The sequence below is a fragment of the Paramisgurnus dabryanus genome, chromosome 19 (assembly GCF_030506205.2).
Source record: "Paramisgurnus dabryanus chromosome 19, PD_genome_1.1, whole genome shotgun sequence".
Classification (NCBI taxonomy): Eukaryota; Metazoa; Chordata; class Actinopteri; order Cypriniformes; family Cobitidae; genus Paramisgurnus; species Paramisgurnus dabryanus.
Genome location: NC_133355.1, coordinates 15,031,382 through 15,057,958, shown reverse-complemented (window position 1 = coordinate 15,057,958; position 26,577 = coordinate 15,031,382). Strand labels below are relative to the sequence as shown.

At 37.1% G+C, this 26,577-nt stretch overlaps 1 protein-coding gene across 5 annotated transcripts in view; it reads right to left on the bottom strand.

Moving 5' to 3' along the window:
• Positions 1-26,577, bottom strand: part of csmd3b (CUB and Sushi multiple domains 3b) — a 502,030-nt gene that overhangs the window by 297,716 nt on the left and 177,737 nt on the right. For 4 of the 5 annotated variants that reach the window (XM_065290793.1, XM_065290794.1, XM_065290799.1 and 1 more), the window contains exon 5: positions 2,372-2,579. In XM_065290793.1, the coding sequence (XP_065146865.1) occupies positions 2,372-2,579 (208 nt within the window). The remainder of the gene's footprint in view (positions 1-2,371; positions 2,580-26,577) is intronic. The other variant, XM_065290817.1, reaches the window with a different exon arrangement.

Below are 26,577 nucleotides of genomic sequence, written 5' to 3'. Positions count from 1 at the left end.
CAGGAGGTGGGCGTGTCCAGCTACATGACAAAGTTGAGAACAGTTAAACGAGCGGCTTTCGGGAGCGACAACCAATAAGAGTGAAGCAATGGAGTTCAAGCATCCGTCTTATGTCATTTACTGAGAGGACGATTACTAGGACAACCAGAATTAGGAACTAGTGATGCACCGATGTATCGGCCGCCGATATTTATCGGCCAATTTTTGATGAATTTGAAACCATCGGCATATCTGCAATTGCACGAGAAAGGCCGATACCGATTGTTTATTAATTAACTGCATAAAGAAATCCATTATATGTAAAAAAAATTTTAATGTTGTTAATAAAATAAATGCTGAATAGCAAAAACCACCTTTGAAGGTTGTCATGTTGTCTTATTATATTTGTTTTAGCTTAATTTGTGCCTCTCTTATTATGTTGGTCAGTTGAATGTTAATAAGATCCAATCCATGTTCAGTAAAAATAATTTGGTGCAGAAATAAACTAGCTAATAGACCAACTGTATAGTATTGTATACAAGTGTTTAATATCGGTATCGGCATTGGCCAGATGTTGTCTGTTTAAATCGGTATCGCCCCAAAAAATCCTATCGGTGCATCCCTATTAGGAACATGTCCTAACAACCTCATTGAAAGAGACTAGCAGCAAACAAGTCACTGGTGGTGTGCAGTGAATTTAAACATTTACATTTTTATCAGTTTGTTCCCTGGGATCAAACACATAAGCTTTTGCTTTATTTGATAATGTAATATGTTAAATATTGTATAGGTATACATTAGAAAGTATTACATAATTACAAAATAATCGAATGCATGTGTATGTGCTTTAATCAACCACTACATGTTTTCCAAATTCTCTTTAGAAAAAAAATAGAGCCTAAGAAATTACCATATGAATATATTTCGACTATCATTTCAGTTTTCCAGCACACCTGCCATTGCTCCTCTTAACCTTTCGTGCTGGGTAACAGCAGGCCTCCGGCAGGGCGACCTGCCCAGAATGCTGAGCCACTTCGAGTACAAACCACATAACCCGGCCAATCACAGAGCACTAAGAATGCAGTCGAGAGAGTGGAGAATCATCCTTTATTAAAGACATCAGTTACGCATCGCTGGAGAGCTCTGGACTACCTGTGGTTCTTCCAAGTTACTACTGCGTCCTGCTTTTGACTAATCCAATAAGAGCTAATCACTAAATGGCGGTGACCCAGAACTGCGTGAGAGAGATGTCAAGACAGTCCCTAAATGACAGCCCAGATCTAGAATTACTACAGGGGTGGTGTCACCGAGTGCACGAAAAAGGTCAGGTAGACGTTAGTTTGCAAAACAAATTAATTATTCACAGCACAGATTAATGTGCTGCAAAGTCAATGGCACATAAAATGAAGCGATGAGCCAGGTTTATCTGTTGATCTGGGTGAATGAATAGCGCAAACACTGGGTACCGACTCTCGCTTTATTTCACATCTACATGTATCAGCAGCCTCGGATGTCCGCTGCGCTTTGTTTACGCAGCAATCAGCATTGAAGAAGGAACGGCTTATCTACATAACATGCATATTCAAATCAGGCTCACCGGCTGTGTTAAACAATCCTCTTCGACATCTCGCCTGCAGTTAAAAGAGCGTCTCGAATAAATCGCTGTAAACAACATGTTCACATTTCCCTGTCACGTGCCCAAAACATTTCGTACCCCCTTGCGTCACATCACGGTTGATTTTACAAGCACTTCAATTTGCAAGGGGATGTTTTACCGCTTCGATCAGTGCTAAATGAACCCGATTGATCTGAATATCATGCTTTCCAAATAAGATGTAATTAAAATCTTGGCCTATGTATAATGTATAACCTCACAGTAAGGAAAGTCATTTATAGGGATCAATAATGTTCATTTCCCGAACATATTACAGAGCTGTGTGCAGAACAACTGTGCAATGGATTTTTCCTTTAACAAATGTAACATGGTTCACGACAGATGAACATAATAATAATTACCTTTCTTTCACCTATCATTACCAGAGTAGACAAGGCTGAAGCAAATTAATCAATAGACTAATTTAAGCACAATCCATAAACAGCAGAAGTGAAACATATAAACATCCGGTATGACTAATATTTACATTCACAATTCGAAACACACGATGTGCATGCATGCATGACAACAACACTATAAAAAAGTAGTTTGCTGTTAAACATGCAAGAAGCTCTTGAGAGCCAATCGATAACACTTGAGAGGAATGACGCACTTGAGATGTCCATGGGATTGACAAAATACTGACAAGACGTCGCTACAGCTTGCACCCAATGAAACGACATATGACGGATGATTATGGAATTCATGAAAACAGGTGGTGAAGGCATTTGGACTCACCATATTGTCGGCGGTTCGGATCCCTCCACTTCCAAGTAATCATATTTTTCCTCCGTCTGGAAGTCTGTAAAAATGATGGAGATGGTGTCGCCGGGATCAGCAAGTATGGTCCACGTACAGTCCGCACTATTGTAATATTCACTCGGGAAATTGGGACTCGTAATGATGCCACTTGAACCCCTCAGTGTATCACCACATGTGTCCTCAGCTGTCAACCAAACACGAAAAGATTTGTGTTAGGAATCGGCCTTTAATTTCTACACATATGTGTACATTAGAAAATGACAGCTGAACCTTTGGGACCAGATTGAGGTGACTTCTTTACATTTTTTTTTACATATACATTCAATTGTTGTATATATTTTAACATATATACATAAAAATGGTATATATTTTCACATATATACGTTATGCATATATATTGAGCAAGCCAATTCATGTTAAGGATTTAGGCTTTAAATAGAACTAATTCAAGTTTAAGAGAGGGCCATAATTTTCGGATTGTGTCGGAATACTGAACGTGCTTTTAAACAGGCTCAGTTTAAGGCTGTCCCATGATTCCTTTTATCATGTTTTAGTGGGGTAGTGGCTCTTCCGGGAGCTTGTGAAGCTACAGCCCTCTCTTGTCTTATATTTTAAATGGGCTCCATCAATATTAGGCTTTTGAAAAAATAAGGTCCCAGCTGTATTTCCTAACAGACTCAGGGCTCAGAGCCCTGGTCCCTTCTGCTCACAGGTCTCCAATTAAAATTGAGAGGCAACTTTTGAATTTACCAATCGCAGATTTGAATTTGGTTTTCGAGATGCCATATAACTACGTACAGATAAAGACACATGGACTATTCTGTGCAAACATGATAAATTATATCGAAATAATTTATACAAACAAGCATCTACTTATATGTACGTACAGTCATGGCGCTTTGCCATGTGAACGTACATATAGTTTGTACATAAATACGTGGAAAGCAATCCCCCTATTTGGAAAATCGCTTTACCTACATAATAACAGGTGCAACAATCTTGGCAACAGGGAGATTCACAATTAAACAATTAAGGAGAGACACATTGACATGCCCAGAAACGCATACATTTCATACATATTAGAAACAGACAGTACATACACATTTCATGCACTCGCAGACAGATACATTATGCTCCACTGCACATGCATGCATTTAAAGTCTCAATAACAAAAAGGAAAGCTGTTGGGCATGAAATTTGCTATTTGAAACTAACTAGCAGTTAGTTACGCTCTCCAATCACCATGGTTGTATTATATATGGGCAGTTGTATCAAGTCTTGATTAAGGGTTCCTTGTCTAGTTTATGTTATTAATCTGCTTCTCTATAGGATACATCACATGCATGCTGTTTACTATACCTTAAGCTTAACCCTTACAAAACATGTGAATGATTTAAAGCAAAATGTATGAACTTTTTATATAGTAATGGGTACAATTTAACGTTTCATTATAGTTGTTTGGACATTTTCAAAGAAAAGTATAGCCGAACCTGTCCACACAAAAACACAAACAATATTAATGTCACTGAGCATGTGATTGACAGACTCTTACAAAATCTATTATATTACAAAGGAACTCAGAAGGCAATAAAGACAAAGATGTTTGTGTATGTGTGCGTTTATATATTATGTTTGTTTGTGCAAGTATAAGATTGCATATTTTTCTAGTTCTCTCCAAGGTTATTTTCGTAACGAAAACTGAAACTAAGACTAAAACTATCAGCTAAAAAACATTTTCGTTAACTGAAATAAAATTAAAAATTCATAATAAATGAAAAACTAAAACGAAACGAAACGAGCAACAGTTATTGTAAAACTAACTGAAATAAAATAATAATTATGAAAAATAAGTATTCGTTTTCGTAATTAATAAGCTCTCATCCCGTGGCGGAAAATCTGAACAGGCTTTATAATAGACCCCTTAATCGTCTACGTCACTGTGACGTCACCGCTCTAGCTGGAGGCAAAACATAAGAAATCAGCAGGTGCACTAAAAGTTTGAGGTTTTGACTTTAAAATGTCGTCGTCTTGTGTTTTTGGCTGCCAAAATATAAGTAATAGCACTTTTGGTTCAAAACTAAAGTTTTACCGGATCCCGGCAGACATTCCTTCACAGAAATAAAGAAGACAATTGTGGTTGAATGGACGGAGACGATTGCAAATAATTCTCATGTTTGCAGTGCACACTTCATATCAGGTAAAATAATCTATGCATATGTATTGGTGTGTTGGTCTTATCTAGTACAAATCAGAAAGTTTCTGTTTTAAAGGTGATGATAAGTCAACCGTCAGTGCACTAGCTAGCTTAAATGTTAAACAAACATACAGCGATAGATGTGTGTGCCATCCTTTGAATGATCTCTTAAAATAATCCCCATTGCTAATCATAGTTAGCCCAGCGATAGGTTACATTAGACAACAAGCCTTGACAAAATTCCCCAAACCAGCCGAAAATACTTCATATGTAGGAAATATCCAAAACCTGGTTAAAATGTTTCCAGTGAGAACAAGATACAAGAACTAACTGTTACAGAGTTAATTTACAAAAATAGCTGTCACGCAGAGTCAGTAACTTTACATATTCAGACAGTTCCGAACCTTCTTCTGCATCTATGTTTAATAAATCCCTCCTAAATGTCCTAGCTTACGCTTGTCAGCATTGTGTCCGCGCCTCTTTTTGTCTCCAACTAATCCCCGCCCACCCGGAGACGTTGCAATGTTTACAAACTTTTAAGGAGTCTTTACTTGTAGATGGTGCTTTATGCATGTGAGGTTAGATGAGGCTGACAGCAACCTCAGTTAACTAATAAATATGTCAGACAGTCTAGCTGCTGTTAGCTGCTAAACTATAATTACTAAAACTATAACTGAAACTAAATAAAATAAAAACTAAATAGAAATGTGTTTGCAAAATAAAAACTAAACTAAAACTAACAAAACCATTCATGAAACTAACTAAAACTAAACTTAAATTTAAAGCAAAATTGAAAACGATACTAAAATAAAAACTAATTTAAAAAAGCAAAACTATAATAACCTTGGTTCTCTCAGGCCTGGTTTCACAGACAAGGCTTAGGTAAAGCCAGGACCAGGCCTTAGTTAAATTAAGATGTTTAAGCATTTGATAAACATGCCGTAAAAAAAAAAAAAAACGCTACTGGTGTGTATGGTATCTTGAGACAAATCAATGACACTGGCATATTTTAAGATCCGTCAGTGCAAGTTTTTTTTTTTCAGTTGAAAGCTCAAACATGTGTTGTAGTCTAGGATTAGCCTTAAGCCTTGTCTGTGATACCGCGGGTAATTTGCGGTTCTCTAAGCTTGTTTGCACTTCACTTAGGTGCACCGAAGAATTAAAGTTCTAATGTTTTATGACATGTAATCTGGGCTTGACATTAAAGAGGTGGTTTTCGTAAGTTACTAGCCATTCAGCATTTTCACTGGCCACAATTTTTGTTGGGGAAATGACTTGATTTAGAGTAAATGTACTTGATTTACCTATTAAAACCCTTTTGAATGCAAACTGACCACCCAAATTAAACACACAAAGTGGCTAGTGCAGGGGTAGGCAAGTACGGTCCTTGAGAGAAGCAGTCCTGCAGAGTTTAGCTCCAACCCTAATTAAACAAACCTGAACAAGCTAATTAATGACTTCAAGAATACGAAACCTTGACAGGCCTTGACAGCCTTGTGTGTTTTTTTCAACGTTGGAGCTAAACTCTGCAGGACCGAACTAGGAGGTCTACCCCTGGGCTAGTGGGATCGGCTCTTACCTGCCAAAGCTGAAATCTACATGCATTCGGTGGGTTGGCATGTGTTTATGTAAATTACCTGTGATGTAAAGCCTATGGTCAAGTTTAGGATTTTTGTCACTGTAGTACCCTTGAAATTCAGAATCACTTGTTATTAAAAGAAAGAGAAAAGCAACAGTGTGGTTAAATATATGCTAAGGCAGCTAGCCCTCAACATTTGCATTATAATGTGGAACCGTGGACTGTGAGGCTCTGATAGATGCCTTCAGGGAAAAATTTGTGTCCGTCATTTGTAAATCAGTTCTGCATTTCCATGCATATCTCAGCATTCTAAATGTGGAATAGCCCTGCATTTCAATCCAGGTGAAATAACAACATAAGAACATATAGGGTCCAACTGAAACATCTGCATTTTTCATAGTTAACACATAGCCAGCATGACTTCATATAACATATTGCAAAGGCACATTTATTTCTTTTATACTGTAATTATTTCGCCACATATACTGTAGGGGTCTAATGTACAGTCAGAGTTACAGTTTGCAATATGCATGGCTGGTCCTTTAACATCATTTAAACTAACTACCTGCACTTCTTCTGCTTGATAATAACTTTAATAGTACTGTAGATTCAGTGTGTTGAATTTAAGAACAAATTGTCATCTTGTAGCCTCAACTTCGCAGGTCTATTTCGACTAACAATAATAAACGACACCACATGTTCACACCAAATCAAAGTTGCCAGTCTCTAGCCTCTTTCACACAGTAGTTTCGGTAAATTACCATATATTTACCAGAATGACCTGTGCTACACAGATAGCATCGTACCAGTAAATTACTGGTAATCTTACAACTTCTCTTACTGGTAAATAGGCAGGACCGATTTACCTGTACTTGAAAAAATTGTCCTGTTCACACATGTTCTCACACCTGCAAACCAGCAAAGACTTTATGTGTGGAACAAAAGATCTTAGGGATATGAAAAGATCCAAAAACCCAAGTTAGTTCTCAGACACCCGAGCATTTAAAAAATTCTAAAAATGCCCGAATGAAGAAAATGTTAATTGGGTCAATGACGTGACGTTAATTATTTTGTCTCCGTATGGTTCAATTAAATATAAAAGGGTTAAAAATTTTAAATACATTTGCAGATTACTTGCATACATTCTCTTTTTTGAGGACCAAGTATAACATTTCTGGTTTTATTTCATTTTGAAAGAATATTTTGGGTATAATTGCAAAAATGTCAATGTGGTGTAACTAGTATTTTTATGGAAATATAAATGTATTCATAAAAAATGTGAAATAAAATAATCTAGTTTAGTGTAATGATATTTTACATAGCCTAAATTTGTACATGATTTGTCAAAAATTATTTAGAAAACAGAGCTGTTTTCAGCATATGTCAGGAAAAATATTACAAAAACGCATTAATGTTTACATTAAGAAAAAACTAATACAATTATATTTTAAAATTATGATTATTATTATTATTTTTATGATTACGCTTACATGCCAGCAAGGTGGATAAAATATTTAATCTTTCTCATTCTTTGGCACAATTGGCGGTTTCAGGTCCATTCAATCTTAAAAAGGGTGCAAATGTATTTTTTAAAAACAAGGTCTTTTTAAAGGAGACGGAGAATGAAAAAAACATTTTTACCTTGTCTTTGTTGAATAATGGTAGTCTACCCCTATTCACAAACATACAAAAAGTGCTGATCATGCTAAACATCTCAGTCTCATAGAAATTCCTCTTTTAGAAATGTCAGCCAGAAAACGACCCAATCTGAAAAACTGATGCTTATGACATCACAGGCATCTCACTGCCCCTCCACTTTGAAATAATTGGCTACATTTTTTGAGTGGCAGCAAAGTCAGCCAATCAGTAATGAGATTGCAAGTTAAGCCAGTAGGGGGAGCCAAATAGGTGCAAAACCACTTGTTTAAAATCCCCCACCCTAATAGAGCTATCTGAGAGAGGTTTTTAGAAAGCTTCTAAGGCCGGGGTTCTCAAAGTTTACATTCAAAGGTCCAAATCTGAATTCTCATCATTTTCATAGGTCCGGAAAAACTTTATGTAAATCATTTGTTATTAAAACAAATCAACACAACAGTTTGGGAAAAACATAAGTGTATTTTGCATTTAAAGTAAAACATTTTTTTTTTTTAAACATAAACACAAGAAATATGCCAAAAGTAACCAGGTGCAAAATACAGAGCAACCTAATTAGAGAAATGGCACAGTATGTTCTCCATCAGATGCATAAACCATGAAAAAGTGTGGTTGGTAGGCAGAGACACTGACCAAAATAAGGGGTGCACCTATAAATTGGCTGATGATGCTTGCTATGCTTCTCAATGAATTACGGTGAAATGACGCTACATCCAAAAGCCAGGGGGCGCTCTCGGGCAGAAACTTAATATGCGCTGCAGACGAAGAACTAGACACACGCAGCTCCAGGAAATATCTTAAGGATATATTTATTTTGCTGTTCTTCAAACCTTTTCAGGTATTTTCATGATAATCAAGAATATGTTTAAAGATTAGGTTTGACGAGTGTTGATTTTTCAAATGCATGTTTTAAACGACTCAAACCAACAGTGATCTCAGCTTGATAAGGACTTAATGATCAAAAGCCGTAGTACATGAAGTAGCTGTGCATAATATCTGGGTGTGATGGCTACAGCGTCACACAGGAATTTTTTTAATAACTCGTTTTATGTTCGGACCAGGAATACTTTTAAATCTAAAAAGAAAAAAACCCTAAACGAATGGTTTACAAGTTTAATATGCATTTGTAAAGTAGCAAATGCACACATTTAATCAATCACATAGAAATTAATGCACTTGTAATATGAAGTGGACGCGGGTCCGGATCAAGTTCCCGTCGGGTCCGGATCCGGACCGGAGTCCGGACTTTGAGAACCCCTGTTCTAAGGCATTACAGACCTAAACAAAAAAAATTTGTCCACATGGCACATCACAGAACAAGGATAAATACCCCGTTCAATCATTCTATGTCACCTTTAAGATTTTAGAATTTCTCATATTGCCAAACCGTTTTTGTCACTGACCCAGTTGCAATCAGATATTTATTTTAGTTTGAAGTATTTCGTAGAAATACACTGGTTTGTTTAAACATCATGAAACCCGTAGATTTTCTGTGAATAAGCCTTGTGAAATGTAAGAAACTTTGCACAGACTTGGAGCAAAGATTATTCAAGCAACTTTTGTAGTTACTAGTTTGAAGAACTTTATCACCCTTACACATACTGTATTTCCCACTCCAGCATCAAGTTGCAGGTGTTACAGACACAGCTCTGGGGCAAAACCATGAATTGAGATGTACTGTAATACTGGTATAAGAGCAGATACTATGATACAGACAAAAACATGTTAGCAATTGATTGTTCAGGGGCCCGTGGGTTGAGATGTACTGTAGTGCCAGTGGCCTAACAATCACCTGCCTGTCAGCTAAAGCTTAGCCTGACTACACCACTGTATTACTGTACAATGTATAAAGTATACATACTGTGTGTGTGTGTGTGTGTGTGTTTTACTTATTGGAGTTTGTCACGGCACAACATTAGTATTATTGTTGTTTAACATAGGAAAATATGTGTATATAACCAGTAGGTATTGTCTTACTATCCAACTTGATTTGTTTGTTATTACATATCGCACAGAAGCCCAGGATTCCTCTGTGCCGCATTCCGTCACAATGTCTATTTTCTTTATTTTCTGTCTTTATGCAATGGGCCGTCTACCCACATATTGTGCTCTCGGTGGGGGTGCACCTGTCAGAGACTGAAGGTGGTATCCAGGCGTGATGGAGTTGGTGTATAATCCATGTGATGTGACAGATGAGAGGGGTGCAATATGGTGATTGAGCTGCTCTGAGCTACACTGGGGGTTTCAGTGTAATCCAGTCACTGACGAGCAGGAGAAATGAAAAACGCATTCTGACTGCACAATGCTTGGCTGAAGTGTGGGTAATATTTATTATTTTGTGTTTGAGTGCATGTACAGTGTTTAAAGCAACACTATGTAGTTTTTTTACCTTTAAATAATGTCTCTAAAATTATTTCAGTGATAGAACAACTTTTAACTGGATAAATTGTACAGTTGCTGCAACCTGAGCAGCCTCCTAGCTGCTACAAGCACACTCTGAAAGTGGCGGTGGAGGGTAGAGCACACAGCCCGCCCCTCCCCCTGCCTGCAGAAAAGTGTCTTATACCAGGCACTGTTGCGCTTTTTAACCACATGGGGGAGCTGTAAGTCATTTTCACATGGAAACTACATAGTGTTGCTTTAATAGCAGATGCAAAAAACAATAGAATTACATAAAAATTACACTTTTTATATATACAGTACTGTGCTAAAGTCTTAGGCCACCAAGCCAGAATTAGATTTGTTGTTTTTGGAATTGTATAGTGATCATGTATAATTATTTCTCAGTCTCTTTATTAACCAGAAAATACAGTAAATGTGTATGTATAGTATTCAAAACAGTGTAAAAGTATAAGCTAAAGTGTCAAGTATTTAGGGTAAACTCCCCTCCACTTGAGCAATAGCAGGCAGCTGCAGGATCTCTTTAACCTAAATTAAACAAACAATTAAATCCTAATTTCTAATTCTAATCAAATGACTTCAGGACTTCAGTCTCCTCAAAAAACTAAAGATGTGTTTTGTGCCAAGAGAGGTCTCACTAAATACTGACTGATGCCTGAAGAAGACATTTAGTTCTGAATTTTTTTATTTTTAATTAAGGCGGATATGTATTTTATTCTGGAACTAGACTACGCCCTGTCCGGGAAACTGCCCCCTAAATTATTATTTCATTTATATGGTCCAAAACAACTAATATGAGCGCCACTGAGCGAGATATTGAATACACGCCGACACTGACAAACAGTCACATCTGGACACTCGGTTACAAAAATCACATCTGCACCGCATTAAGGGTTCCTCCTCCTAAAATCAATCAGTTATACAGCATCCTCCATGACATCTCTGCAGTCTTTCAGAGCTATCTGTGGTGATAGTGTCATATTTTGTTTTCACAAATATTCATATTTGTGTTGACACTTTTTCCTGAGGGTGAGTGAAATGATGAACGAGCTGCCTCTATAAATGTGGTAAGTATGTTTCAGGGAGAAAGAAGAAATGAAGTCAAGGCGGTGAAAGATATCTCGAAGCTTAGATGAGAAATGAGAAAATGTTGGGTCTGGTGCGGACGCAGGTAAATGCATCTGCAGGAGCGAGCGTGTCCCTCCGTACGCTCCCTCTGAGGAGTTTTTTCAAATGTCAGCTCTGACAACCTCTACAAATGTGGGCATACAAACATATTTTCATGCTTTGGAGCACCCAGGAGGCATAAACCCATTTCAACTTCTTGATCTGCACTGCTGAGAGGACACTTTGAAATGACCGGGATGTAATAATAAATGGTTTCTATGTAGTGCTTTGGGAATTCAAAGACATCTCAATCTATGTAACTCAAAATCTATAAAGTACATTTTTCTGTATTTTGACTGTTTGTGTGTATTAGTTTGTATGTGGGTTATGCACATACTTAATGCAAGTGTAGACCTTTTTTTTGATAAACTAAGTTTTACTTTTTTCTTAAAAACTTCTTACCTTTTCATAGCCTAAACAACTATTTCTTAAATACAAGACCCTCACCAGCGACACTGAGGATGGCCACCCTGATTGTCCATTCATATCACAATCCCCAATACAGAGTAAAGCTACCAAGGGCATTGATGTAACAGGGCCTTCCCAGGCTAAATCATCTGCTCTCGAGCTGTTTGATTCTTCACTGCTCCGCTTGGGGGACATGGAATTTGCTCGCCCCAACAGTCCATGTCAAAACAAAGCCTACGATATCAAGAAACCATGAAGTGTAATGATATCAGGCCCCACAGACTTCCGCAAATTCAAGCGTCTCTTCAACAGTGTACGCTTTTATGTCTCACTGTTTGATTTGGATTAAAACTAGCAGATCGCAACTTTTTCTTTTTGTTTTGTTTATGAACGTCACATGAAATCTGTCTTGGACACTTTTTACCAAAAGCAATTTGAGCAAATGTTTCCTTTGCTCCTAAAATCCGGAAAATCTCATTTTACTGTACCTCTAGTCCAGACACAGCTACTGTATTGATTTTCGAATGTGAAAATCTGTCATAAAATAGAAATGATTACATTTTAAAAGCTACTGTATAATTATTTATTTAGCAATTACACAATTTGGCAAATGCTATACATATGGCAACAATGCACAGGCTTTACATTTTATGTTTAATTATTTAACTTGGGAATCGAACACTTTGGTGTTGATAGCACATGGTCTTTACTGCTAAAGGGTTCATTATAGTTGTGTGTACGTCCTATGGCATAGCCGGCGCCGGTTTTCATTTATACTTCTGTGTCGTTGTTCGCGTTGCCAAAAAAAAACACACATTCAAACCGCTGGTAGGCAGTATCCATGCGTGTAACCACAGTAGCAGTGCGACCGTCAATGAAGAAGCAGGTTAACCAGTTTAACCCACAAACGAAGAAGAAACAGCAACTTGTGTATATTTAGAGAAGACCAGCAGTGATGAAAGTAAAAAAAAAAAACAGCGACCAATGTTGCAGTTTGAGTTAAATCACTCCTCAACTTGGCCCATCTTTGTTTTCACCGTGGCAAACGAAAATATCCATCCAAATTTTATATATTTTGTGATTTCCTTAATGTACACCAAAACAATTAAATATTTAGACGGACAAAGGTGAAAAGTTGGATCATCTGGTCAAAAATCAAATTCAATTGGTAACCCGAGAAGTAATTTTTAAGTTAATCCAACTTTTTAGACTTTTTACAGTGTATATGCATTTTGCCTGTTATACAGTACGTTTAATTCTCTAAAACAGTGGCAGCTCGTGACTGCTCATCCGAGGGGCGCAAATTCAAAATAAATGTTCGAAGTGTCATGTGTATTGCTCGTGTTTTCAAAATATGTGTTTGTTGCGTCTAGGGCTGGGCGGTATGACGGTATAGTCCGTTACCGCGGAATAAAATGTCAGACGTAACAGATTTTTCTATTCCGTCTATACCGCGTAATGCAAATAAGTGGGTGTGGCTAACTCCCGCATGTTAGACATAGTGTGATGGAGAAACATGTAAAATAATTCACTCATAAAAAATGAACGAGTTATTTCTGTAATTTTTATAATAACTGCCAGTGAATCCACCGCGGGTCTCGCAGTGAGACTCTGGCTCGCTCGCTCTTTCTCTCTCTCTCTCTCTGTGCTTATGCAGCAGCTGGCCGGTCACTCGCATGCAGAGGTCTCTCTAGGCACGCGCAAGGAGCTGCGACGCCAAATAACAAGTTCTTCTCGCACATAATGCTAATAGTTGTAAAGTTTTCTCACCTTTAAGCAAGCTAAGACAAAACTCACGTTTATATTAGTGACAGGTGCGCTGCTGGAGCGATGTAGTTTGACGCGCCATTTGCTTATACAAACATATTTGATCGGAAGGACGAGAAAAAGACGCAAATGTTAAGGTCTTATAGAAAGTAAAGTGTGTCAAGACCTTAAAACAGACTTAATAATCATCACATCATAGCACCTGTCATATTTATAATATCTAGAGCTTCGTCTCTCATATAGGCTATAGGTATTCATTCTGTCTGTAGGTTTTTGTATATATTTTTACTTGTTCATTTTACATATTGCTTATTTTTAATGTAATGCATGCATAAATACAAAATACAATGAAGGCATACTATAGCCTATTCAATAGTCTATAAAATTAATAACTATATTATAAACAAGATTCTGTCTTATCAAGACTTAATCTGTTGTTATCTTCTGGGCATCTTCACTTTAACATTATTAACTTTAAATTGCTCATAATTTAAAACTGCGGTAAGCATTTAGTTAAAAGCTAGATTGAGTGGCAAATTTTTGTACATTTTTATAATCAAAAAACAATATAAACTGAAAAACATTTATACCGTGAAATATACCGTTCCGTGAAATAAAATGATTCTTTCCAAGGAATAGATTTTTGGTCACATGACGCACACAGGATCTCTCTATGCAGAACACATATTTTGAAATTACGAAAACACACACATGACGGGCATACATGTTATGAAGAAATTCACATCGAGTGCCCTTAAAAAAAAGGAGCCACCGGCCGCCACTGCTCAAAACGTTGCTTCATTTACTATGAGGAAGTAAAGTTTCCTTCAGTAATTATGCACAATAGTCACTAATGCCGAGTAAGTGCATTCTTAATCCTGAATTAAGTGCAGCCTTCTGAGCTTTTGTTAGCAACCTGGATCACGAAGTAAAGCTTTTCTCTCGATATACAGGAAAACCAAATTAGCACAATATATTCAAGGAAGCAGCTCCTCGTCTGCGTTGTCAGAAGAAAAACAACTGACTCATCATCTTGAATCATTCCTAAATACAGAAATGACTTAGCTCAGCAGAGTCGCTGTGGGATTCGAGCCACTTGTGGGTTTTTCCTCAAAAGGCTGGCTGACTTTACAATAGATCATTGGCACTTCAATCAGACCATCAAAGCCGAAATCATACTGTGCTGATCAATGGAGCACGTTCGTGTAAAACTGTAATCGCACGATCAATTTAAGCATAATCCTCAGGCACACTCTGCGTCGCGGTGAGGCCGAGCGAAAATATATCACGCACTGTCTTTGCTCCTCGCACCCGGACAGATATGTCACTCAGCCCTGCGGGGAGCTCCTTTCTCCAGCTCGTATTAATTCACCGCGCTTAATGTGCGACTGAGCTAAGTGTTTGGAGCAATTAGAGCATGCAGTGTTTTGCAAATTTTCTCTCAAAGAGGAAGGACTGTGGGAAGAGGCTTTCCAGCACAGAGGTGTCATCTGGAGAACATAGCGTCCATTAACTCATCTATTAACACATCGTGTTCCAGTTTAGTAAATAGTGAAGAAACGTTCAGGTGCAATTTGCGTGTGCGATTTAATGCTTTGCAAGAAAAAATGTTAGAGAGATGGGATTGTAGAGCTGATTAATAAATTGCAGTCTAAAATAAAAGATAAATGATGTTTTTTTGAATTTTGAGAATTTACCGATTTTAAATACAAAAAGGAACATCATTAGTTGAATCAGGTTAAAGGGAACTTAATCATCTCCCTAAATGTTCATGCCTCCCAACCGAGAATGAACAGCAACGGCCCGGCACTGGAAAGCATTAACCCTTCTTTTATCCAAAAGCGCAGAAAATCCCGAACCTGCCACAACAGCTGGTAATTAGCACACCTAATTACAAGCTTAGCCCTGTCTGACAGGAATGTGATCCATTCCGCATGAAAGTAATTAAACGATACAGCAACGAATCACTGGTGCCTCCTGGACTATGAAGAAAAGCCAACGTTAAAAAGAAACCTTTCCTGGAAGCTTTGCATTTAGTCTTCTCATTATTCTCATGCAGAGAAGTAAAGGAATGACACTTCCCTTTTACATCTGACACCAGCACAACATCGTGCCAGAAGAAAATCGCTCCCGTTACAATCAACGAAACTGTCGACACTGGAAGCATTACGATGTGCTTTTAGTTGACACATGCCCCATTCAACTCGGCTACTCAAGTCATTATATTTTCTCAGTTTGTTTGAAATAAAAAAAACTTCACATACAAATATTGGTAACCCTTCACAACCCTTTACAAAAATGAAAATTCTGTCATCATTTACTCAAAGTCCTTGTCACTCTGCCACCATATTTGCAATGGCCCAAGGTCTTGTTAGAACAAGACAAACAAAATTGTGCAAAATTCCACTCCCAGAGGATTCCGATTGACGACTGGATGTTTTTACTGGGAGACGGGACTAGAGAGGCCATTCTGATCGTTGCAATCGCCCCGATTTAAATAGATACCAGTGCACATCTTGTAAATATATCTTTGATGTACTCACCCTAAACCTGTATGAGTCTAGAAGATATTTTTATCATACAGTAAAAGTTAAGCACACAGTTGATGGTACCAATTGACTCCCATAATATTTGCTTTTTCTACTATAAAAGTAAATAGGCACCACCAGTTCAATTGTGATTACCATATATATATTGCATTCAACAGAATAAAGAGACAGAGAATTTTTGGGTGAATTATCCCTTTAATTTTTGTTAATGTTACTTAATATCAATACAGTTGTTAAAGTCGCAATGCATTTAAAATGAAAAACTGAAATTTGTTTTGGAATATTTTTTTTACAAATGAAAGTAATGTATGATCAGAGAGCTTCATTATTTAAAAAAAAAATCATGTGCCCTCATAATTTTTAATCAAAAACGCAAATCTCCTCCCCACCTCAAAACGACCTCTCTTTACTTCAAGACATATGGTATGGCAGGTGGGCGGAGTCTGGGAAAAGATTGCAGCCATTTGCAAATAGCCACATGACCCAACTTCAAACAATCCAATAAATTCTCTATGGACAAAGTCCAGCCCTACTTTTTTCATTTCACAAACCGTTTTACTCGAATACACGTCAACACAGGGAAAATACTGTAAGGGAATCGCTATTTCCGTTTCATGGCGACTTTAATTGTTCGATCATCGCTCATTGTGCATTAAATAATGTTAACAGATACAACTTTTTGTAAACAAAAAGTATTAGTAAATGTTGTAATTGTCATTAAGATAAATAAATGCTGTAGAAGTAGTGCTTATAGTTAGTTAATGTACGCTAATATAGTTAACTGATGATATAATCCACATTTGACCAAAATTGAGTTTAAATGGATATACGTGCATATTTTACAGTAACGGTGGTCGATACGCGTTCTTCCGATCATTAATTAGAATGGCCAAGTCGCGTTTCATAATGACAGATGAATACACTCAGTTTATTAAATAGCCTACGTCTTAATTTATTAAATACTCTTAGTTTATTTAATATTAATTATAAATGTATTAAACTTCTCTTGCAAACTATGAAGGGACAATGAATCAATACACCGACATGGTAATGCTAGACAGATACTTTGTTTGCACAGTCCTACCGTAATTTTGTCACTCCTAGACGTACGTGGCGAAAGTCATTGTCTCACCAGGCTATGTTTATTCGGCTATCCAGTGCTGAGCTTCGATGAAATTCACGAGACTGGCAAGTTGCTTCTACAGGGCGGAAGATTTGCGGCGTGATTGACAGCTTTGACACCAAAGGGATATTTGTGAAAATCAGATGACATGATTTCACAACTTTTCATTGGCCATTTATATATGTGAAGCATACTGTATACGGAAATGAACCTGGACATTCAATCCATCGACAAAATCGGCAAAATGGACATACTTTGGTTTTCATCGGACAGCGACGATTTATTATATTTCAATTGGCTTGTGATGTTTTTAGTCTCTCTGGTTTATTTAAATCACATTTATCTCTAATATACAAAAATGATTACATTAAGTAAATTTTATACCTGAAAATCTGTGTCATTTTAAAGGATTTGGATCATTGGACCATATTAGTGAGCATTTTAACACTTGCTTTGAATTATCCATTGCCATGCTTTATGTGCTTGGGTTAAAAATGCTTTATGGAAAAGTTGCATTTAGTCTGCTCATTATTCTCCCGAAGAGAAGTAATGGCATCTTTCAAAAACTTTACTTTAAACACATTGCATCTTTAAAAAAGGACACATCACCTCCAACTATGATTAAAACCACAACTAGCAAGCGGCTTCATTGTTTGGCAGTGACAGCACTTCCAAAATGCCCAGTTATTAAAATGCACGTTGCAGTTAAGGTCAGCCAATAAAATTATATGACAGCGTCTGATACAATGGCCTGAGATCTGATGTCCGTGCCAGAAATGATTGCTTTGCTATGATCTGCAAGAGAGCACATTATAAGTCTATTTCACAAGAGGCTCAAAATGGACTAAACTATAACCATCTAGGACTGCAAGCTAAATTGATTGTTGGGCCATCTATCCAGACGCTAATCCATCACGGTTCATTTAACGGCTAACTGGCCACGTTCCTCATTATGACTGCAGATTCAATGGTCTTTAGTCAATAGATTTCCAAAATAGTGTTCTTCATTTCCGCAACTCAGTCAAATGAATCTCTCGAAACTCTCTTTAGGAATTCAATAGTCATTTCGAATGAAAATGAAGAGGGATATTTCACCTTATCTCTCTATGCCTCTGACTCACTTTTTTGCATATGTGCTCAAATCTAATTTTACAAATCCCCTAAATACAGTGTCATAATCTAGTCATGCCTCACCTGCCATTCATCCTGCTATGATTCTGCACATCACCAGAGATGAGACGGGTGCAGATTTGACCACTCAAAGGTCAGTGCATTGACTTAGAGGGTAATGAGGCACAAGAAAATGGGGACAGCTTGGGTTTTTCTTTCCCCAGAAGACACATGATAGACAGTTACACATGGATGCACTGGATATAAGACCTTGAGTTTGGCACAGGTCCTTTCTGACCCCATTAGATCACTATGAGTTAATCAACAGCCACTTACAAGATATAAACACATATATTATAGTAGTTAAATATTTGTGGAGCAAATTGTGTATTTTTGGTAAAAGGATTTGATGGTACTTCTCATTCACTGACCTCAAAAGACATGTGAGATCAATAAAATGACATGACTATTGAACACATGAACATGCATTTCTCCACATGTCCCCCACAGACCAGTCTTTCTCCAAATCGGCACTTAGAGTCACCTTCAGCTTTCAAGCACTAGAAAATCAGTGTGAATTTTATATGCATGCTGTTGATGCGGTACCGCTGCTTGCTAATCCCATTATTTGTGTGCCCTTGATGTGAGAGTATTGACAAAGTGTAAAGCTTGTTATTGGATTTCGGACTTTTCTCTTGCTCTCTCATTCTTTCTTGTTGCAATTGTGATTGTTTGTTTGTATTGAGATGTGTTTACTTGGCAAATGCCAGAATGCAACCTTGTAAAATACATTTGAGACTGTTAGGTAATTTTTGAACTCCAGTCCTTGTTTTTGCCAGCAGGTTTCATGGATTATGTATCAAACTAAATATGCATTAGATAGAGCTGTGATGATGTCAGAATCACATATCTGTGTGTTATTGTACCATTCATAAATGAAGCTGAAGGTGGGGGCCAATGTCTCCTATACATGTGTATGTGTGTGTGTGTGTGTGTGAGAGAGAGAGAGAAGGGGGGGGGGTCTGAGCGCATCATTGATGCCTGGGCACGTTGTAAATTACTTGTGTTGATGGAAGCGGGAACAATTTTCTTACTGATTTTAAACCCCTCTCTCTAGACATATCGGCACAACCCTACGTGTAGCTTGAAGTGTTCTTGTAGCTTAACCTCTAGACCATGATGCTTGCAACACCACGTTTGTGGGTTTAAATCCTATAAGCTGATTTAACTAAGCATCTGCTAAATATTCTAATGTATGTATCATTGTAGATATTTATGCTGTATATAATTACCTATTTTCTGCAATATGCCTTCTGTCCACACGCACACACACACACACGTTCATCACATCATCACATTGTGGTAATTAATGCTTTGAGATGAGTAATCAACATACTGTGTTAAATCAAACCATTTCTAAGAGACTGTGATTTGGATTTATAACACTTCACTTTAAAGTGCTGTTTCATCACAAACTTTTAAAAACAGTTAAAAATCATGCCTAAATAAGAGACAGATTTGTGTTCTGTTTTCCGACTCCTGCCTAAAGTAGCGTGCACACCAAAGCGCTTATGCTGTTTTATGTTTTCTATTGTTTCCAAAGGAAGCATAGTACCTTCACAAACGCCAGCAGCGTTAACATTTTTCAACTTTGGGTGAAACGCTCAGCTTGTCACTGTCACTTCTCACTCGGCCATCCAATCACAGTGAAGGAGGGGTGGGACAAATATTACAACAACCAATGATTGATAACAAAACAAAAGTATCATAGCAACAAAAGCGCTCAGCTGAAAAAAGCTGACAGGCACCTACAGTTGGCGTCCGCCAGGCATTTTTAGCCACGTCTAAAAGCTTTGGTGTACACACTCTCTAATGCACCATATAGACTCTGATTGAAAACTAAATATAATTGCATGTATATTACAGTATCTTGAAAAATGGCTGAAAAAATGTTATATTTGATCTTTTTTTTATCGCTGACACTATGTCTCATGACTATTTAGTTTCTGCATGTGTTTGCATACTGTGCATGAGTAAGTGAAAGCTCACGACTCACTAAAGAAATATCTTACTAAAGAGACGCCCTGCCATACAGAATCACACATCCAATTAGTTGTATTTTTAATAAATCAGTAGCGGTGAACCATATGGGTCAAGTTCTGTAAACAGTAGGCAGACGCAAGTATATTGTCAAAAGGAGACATTAGTTTTGGTACTTGTGCTGTATGCAAAACATGTCAACCTGACAAATGCGACTTTCTCAACCCTCCCCTAAAAAATAAAATAAAGTCTTCTCTGAATGCACAATTTGGAATAGTTTGGGTGTTTTATACCAACACTGTATAAGGCAATTTAAATGATAGACAGTTCATTTACTTCTCATCATTTATACAAGTTGGAAGAAATGTAAGTGAGCAATGCATAAGTATGGCCAGCTGATTTTCTCCTGTCAAATATTAATCACCTCCGTCTGACTTCCATCACACACCTATACAACAAAATATGCAGTTCTCTCTACCCATAATGCCTTGTTGAGAGATAACTCCAACTTTTTTTATGAAAATGCAATTATTAACCAAACAATTCAAAGTTAACTTTTGTGTTTTTCTCAAAACTAAGTTGTCTTTTGTTTAATTAGCTACTGCCACTCCACACTTAACCACGTTTATTAAGCCTGTCGTCATGCACTGCTTCTGGGTCCAACCGATCTCAAATGCCATAGGGATATAACAAAAAATCATGCTAATATAAACTCGTATCGTAATGTAAAACACCTAATCCTAATTTTATCTCCATAACAAAATCCGAAATGACCAGGCATGGACTTATGGACATGGATATTTTACGAATTATTAATGTATTGCTGTCAGTGATTCTGTGAGCCTGTAGTGTACACTGTGAGTTTATAATGTGTGATCTGAATAAATAATGATTATAAATAATATTATTTTATTGAAATGAGTGGAGACTCGGACTCCGTATTCCTTACGTCATTAACAAATGGACAGACTTGGAGCAACACCAAGTGCTACGGTATTCCTGTAACTCAACTGGGGAAGCAGTGCAAAGGTTGGAACATATCGCTCCCCGAGGAACAAATGTATGCACTGTAAGCTACTTTGAATAAAATCATTTCCCAAATAAAAACCCTCATTTTACTTTTTTTATAATACTGCTTCAATTTCCTAAACATTTCTCTTCCACTTATTTTTTTTTTCTTTGTCTCCTTTGGCTTACAGAGACATCCTCCAGGTGTCTGCCCCCTCCAGCCCACCCTTCTAAAGAATGAGCAAGCTGTTGCTCCCTGTCACCTTCTGGGTCAACCTCATTGTCTCCTATTGACTGGCAGGCCAATCCAATGGCATGTGGCAATCACTCCTGGGAAACCACATGTTCGGTGCTTCAGAGTGTTTGTGCCATGTTTTTGACAGTTTTTTGAAAAGGGCCAAGTTTTACTTGCTGTACTAGTTGTGTCATTCTGCCATATTTGATTCTGCATATTTGCTTTTCATTCAAACTTCACATGCACATTAACAAACACAAATCAGACACATTTCTTTTTGGAAATACACAATAAAAAAATGCAGAATGAGGTTGCAAATCAATTCAACCTATAATTTAAATTTTTACTTGTGATAAGTTGACTAATTTAAAGTTGCTAAATTGTTTAACTTCATTTGTTAAGTGAACGTAACATAACATATTTGTTAATTTGACAGAATTATTGGTAACTTCCTGCAAATGTGTTGCACTCATTGACTTGTGTGGGATACAGTGTGCTTCCAAGAATCCTAGTATGAGAGAAGTCATAGAAAACTTGAAAACGGATTGTGTTTTTCTAATATATCTTCATGAAACTGCTCCTAGATACCCCACAGCTCTGTTGACTTGCCTCTCCATTGCTATTATTACTTCTCACGTAGCTGTCACAGCCATCAAAGGCCTCAGATCACAGAACATGCCCCTCAACTCTTACTTTCATTATGTTTTTGCCTCCCTACATTTCATATATTTTCTCTAATTCACCCATCTCTGCTTTGCCAAAGGCTTGATGAGCGTGGATTGCTTTCCTCTGTTGATCTATTTTCTTTTGATACAGAAAGTTCTGGCAAGGTATTTTTTAAAGAGCCAATAGGTTTTTGATACTTTCTTTTTATGATAAAAAAAAAAACTGTACAGTGCAAGACAAGCCATCAATATATCAATGTTTCTTTCCATTTTTCTAAAAGAGAAAGACTGTAAATGCACATTTCTTCTAAATATAAACAATGAAGAGCAGAACAAACACACATGAAGTAAAAAGCACAAAGTATTGATTGGGCCAGTTGAAATGGTTCCCACATTAAAGTGTCAATAGCTGGGTTTGATCAGTGTAAGGCTTTGAAGAAGGACCCTTTTGGCTAGCATCAAACCCCAAAAGTACGGCAACGGGATTAAAACCATGCAGCGAAAAAGAAAGAAAAAAGCTTCTGGCATGAGCACCTGCAATTGTTCCCAGAGCTTTTGAGATCAATCTTTATACAAAACCCTAATTTACATCAGTGGCTCATTAGTGCTCGGTTTTCGGCGGGTTGATGTGCTTAAATTTTCTGGTGCCGGATTTCCTTTTGATGTGTTGTGGCATGAAATTTTATTTCCATGACTCTCTGCCCTTGAAATCAAAAACGGTTAATTCTTTATCAAAAAGCAAAAGGCCCAAGGGTGAGTATTTTTTTGCTTTCATAATGCTATACTCTTCATGAGCAGCATATCTATCTCAAAGATGGTTGTGCTTGAACTGATCTGAAATGAATTGAGAATGTCTTTCTACTTTGATTCCACTTATGTATTCGAGACAACATCCTATTGAGGCCAATTTGATCACATTTCAAACTCAAATCGACAGGGATACTTTTATTAATAGCAGGATATCTGATATTAATGCAATGTTTATTAATTAAAAACAAAACCTAAATGTGATTCAGAATGAGTAAAGCAATGTCAATAATTAAAATCAATGTGAAATTAATCATTGAAATCAAACACGGATGCTAAATTTTATGATTAGATTATGAGACTTTAGCCTGAATTTTACAAACACGGTCAGAAAAAGTAAGAAATAATTGACGACGGGGCACTGAATTATTAAAACATAATGCATACCCAAGGTGGTACTGCGGCACGAGATGAAGTGGAGGGCCGCTACACCGTGGGTATGCATTATTTTCAAACAATTCAAAGGACTGGAATCAATTTTTTCTGCTTTTACCACGGTTACCACAGACATAGTTAAAGAGCACCTATTTCATTGCTATAAAACAATTTTATTTTCAGTGTTTGGTATAATCCAATGTATTTGCGTGGTTTATGGTTCAAAAAAACTTATTTTCCACATAGCGTACATTTTTGTTACTCCAGATATCCTTGCCTTTCTCAAACGCTCTGATTGGTTACAAAGCTCATCGATCTGAACAGCGCTGTGTCCCTGATTGGCCAGTAAGTTGTGATTGGCAAGTAAGCTGGCTTTGTACCTTTTGCATATTGTTAACTTGTACTAATACACACTTACACATCAAAGGAAATGTAAAATTGTGAATCAGTTAATAATAGTCGTTGCTTTTAAAGACATTGCTGGTGGTTATTTTAAGAGATTTGACACTTGTGCATCTATCAAAAAATAATGCATACATTTCTCAACCACAAATTAGAAATAACCATTCAACACCACTGCGGTATAGTAAGAAAATATATTTTGTATTTATTTTATGTATATTGGCATCTTATGGGCTACATAAATGCTTACCAGTAAAACTTGCATTTCTTATAAGAGGCTGAATATATAGAGTTAAATAAGGATTTAGATTTCAGTCCTTTATTTAATGTTTTAATTTATTTTCTCTTATTGTTTAGTAAGTATGTTATGTTGTATGATTAGTCACATGACGATTGCTAACTACTGTAACCATGGCTGCGTCCAAAAACTAAGGCGGCTGACTTGTTGCTTTGCCATTGCTCATAGGGCAATGACTTTGGCGCCATGAAGGCAGCTCCGTGAAATGCATTTAGACAGCCTTCATAGAAATAATGATTGAAATATAAACAGAGAGCACCTTAGTGATAACAAATTCCATATTTGAAACCTACAATATTAGTTTCCCACTAGAAATGCAATCAAAACGTATAAAAAGTGAAAACATAACCTTATGTACACTACATTTGTGCTGCAGCCCATTTCTTGCCCACCATTTAATTTTTTCGAAGTTGCACATGCCCCCGCATAGAATTGTGGGACAAGACGATGACGTTATCTCAGGAGTAAGGAAGTAAAACAAACATTGGATTTGGACGTGCCTTGAGGCCTTCCTGCCTTGGAATGCTGCCTCCGAAAACAGCATTTTACAGATTTTGGACGCAGCCCATGTGACCTACTATATGAATTACCTATGGTAAATGTTTGATTGATAAACTCCCTGAAGAATATTAAAGCCGAAACACATTGGAGAGTTCGTAACTTTTTGCATGTAGTCAAGAGATAATAAAGGATTTTAATTAAAAAAGTGCCATGGTGATTAAGTTTTCTTTTTTTACCTGATTTTCGGTTTTACTTGACAAATTCATTAAAATGTATTAAGTTAAATTCACTCTGCCGCATTAAACTTTCAGGCAGATAAAGGTAAATCAGTCATGGTCAAAATAAAAAGGTCACCAAAACAGAGTTTAAAGGACAGAATACTAAGCGAAAACTCGACTACTTTGTGACAACCCAGCATGGAAATTTATGCAAAGTTTTTACATTCCCATTCAAGGATGTTGTCATTAAAAAGGCATTTTGTTTTCAGATAGGCAGTGATTCTCGGTGACAAGTTGACATTCAAAGTCAGGTGCATTTCAATACAAACCTGCTTTTAGCACAAGGCTAGCCGCTCATGAGCGCACAAAGCATTTCCATCTGTCTCAGTGCACTTAAAAGAAATTTAAAAACATGGCCACACAATCCGCTTTAAATCAACTACTGCATTCAAATTCTGTTAATGTGTCTGGTCCGTTCTATTGAACATGTGCAATGCAACAAGGCCGATTTAACTTGAGATCTATTTCAGCAATAAAGTTATAATACCCTGTAGCAACCTGATTCTCAACTAGTAATGACACAGTATTAAAAAGACGAATTAGATTGGTTCATGCATTGAATTTCAGGGAATCTGTTTCTGCCGAATGACTCAACGACAGTATGTCAAATAAAAACTTGGCATGGACATTTATGAATGGCTGCCATGCACAGTTCTCCACTACAATGGATGAGGTGGACCTTTTCAGAAATACTAAATAAAAGGAAAAACTGAAAGAGCCTATGAATTCACTTGTCTCAGTAAAGCATGTTATCATCAACTACCAATGCTGAATAGTTAAAGCACCAAATGAACAGACATTAAGTGAGAGTTAATCCGTTTCTACCTCAATCTGACAAGGTCTTTATAATGCGGACAGTGGTGGCTCAAAGCATGAATGGAAAAAATGTATTAACAAAATCTGTCTGAAGCTTAAGTTAAAAAGCGAGCTCTGAATGAGATAAATATCAATATGTATATGAAATATGGGTCTTTTGCTATGATCTGTATGTCTTCTATATGAGCTATGATGTCTGCAAGTCATTTTTCAATTGTATTCATACTGATAACTCAAGTGATGTTGGAAACAAAATGGCTCAAATTCAATTACGGTTAAAGAGCCAGTAATGAATGGGAATCTAATTAATCTTTCTACCATTAGGATGGAGATCATAAGATCTAGAATATTGTTCAAATCCATCATTTCTTCACCACCTTTAAACAAGGTTTTGATGTGAGAATGAGTGTCTATGAAGGAGTCAATAATTCATAAGAAAGTGCGCTGAATTATGAACAGACTTGAGAATGAAAACAGGAAGCAAAGCGACTGCGACATCCTCTCTTTTTTAAATACAGCAGACTACATTAACATTGCCTATAGGGACATGCTATATATCTGACATCTCCCAATATGTTGCTTCAATTATGCATGAGCGTGTTGAATAAATGTAAATGCAGTTCTATAAACAGGATCTGCAATTCTTTGTCCCCCATGCCAAACAGAAGATAAGCTCCATTCAGCTCGGTTAAATATTCATCACTGTGCTTGTTGTTTCTGTGGATAGGATTAGGCATAGCATATTAACTGCCCCTTGGGGTAAAGTGGCGATCAAGGCGGATGACTTGTCGACGCTCGCGATCGTAT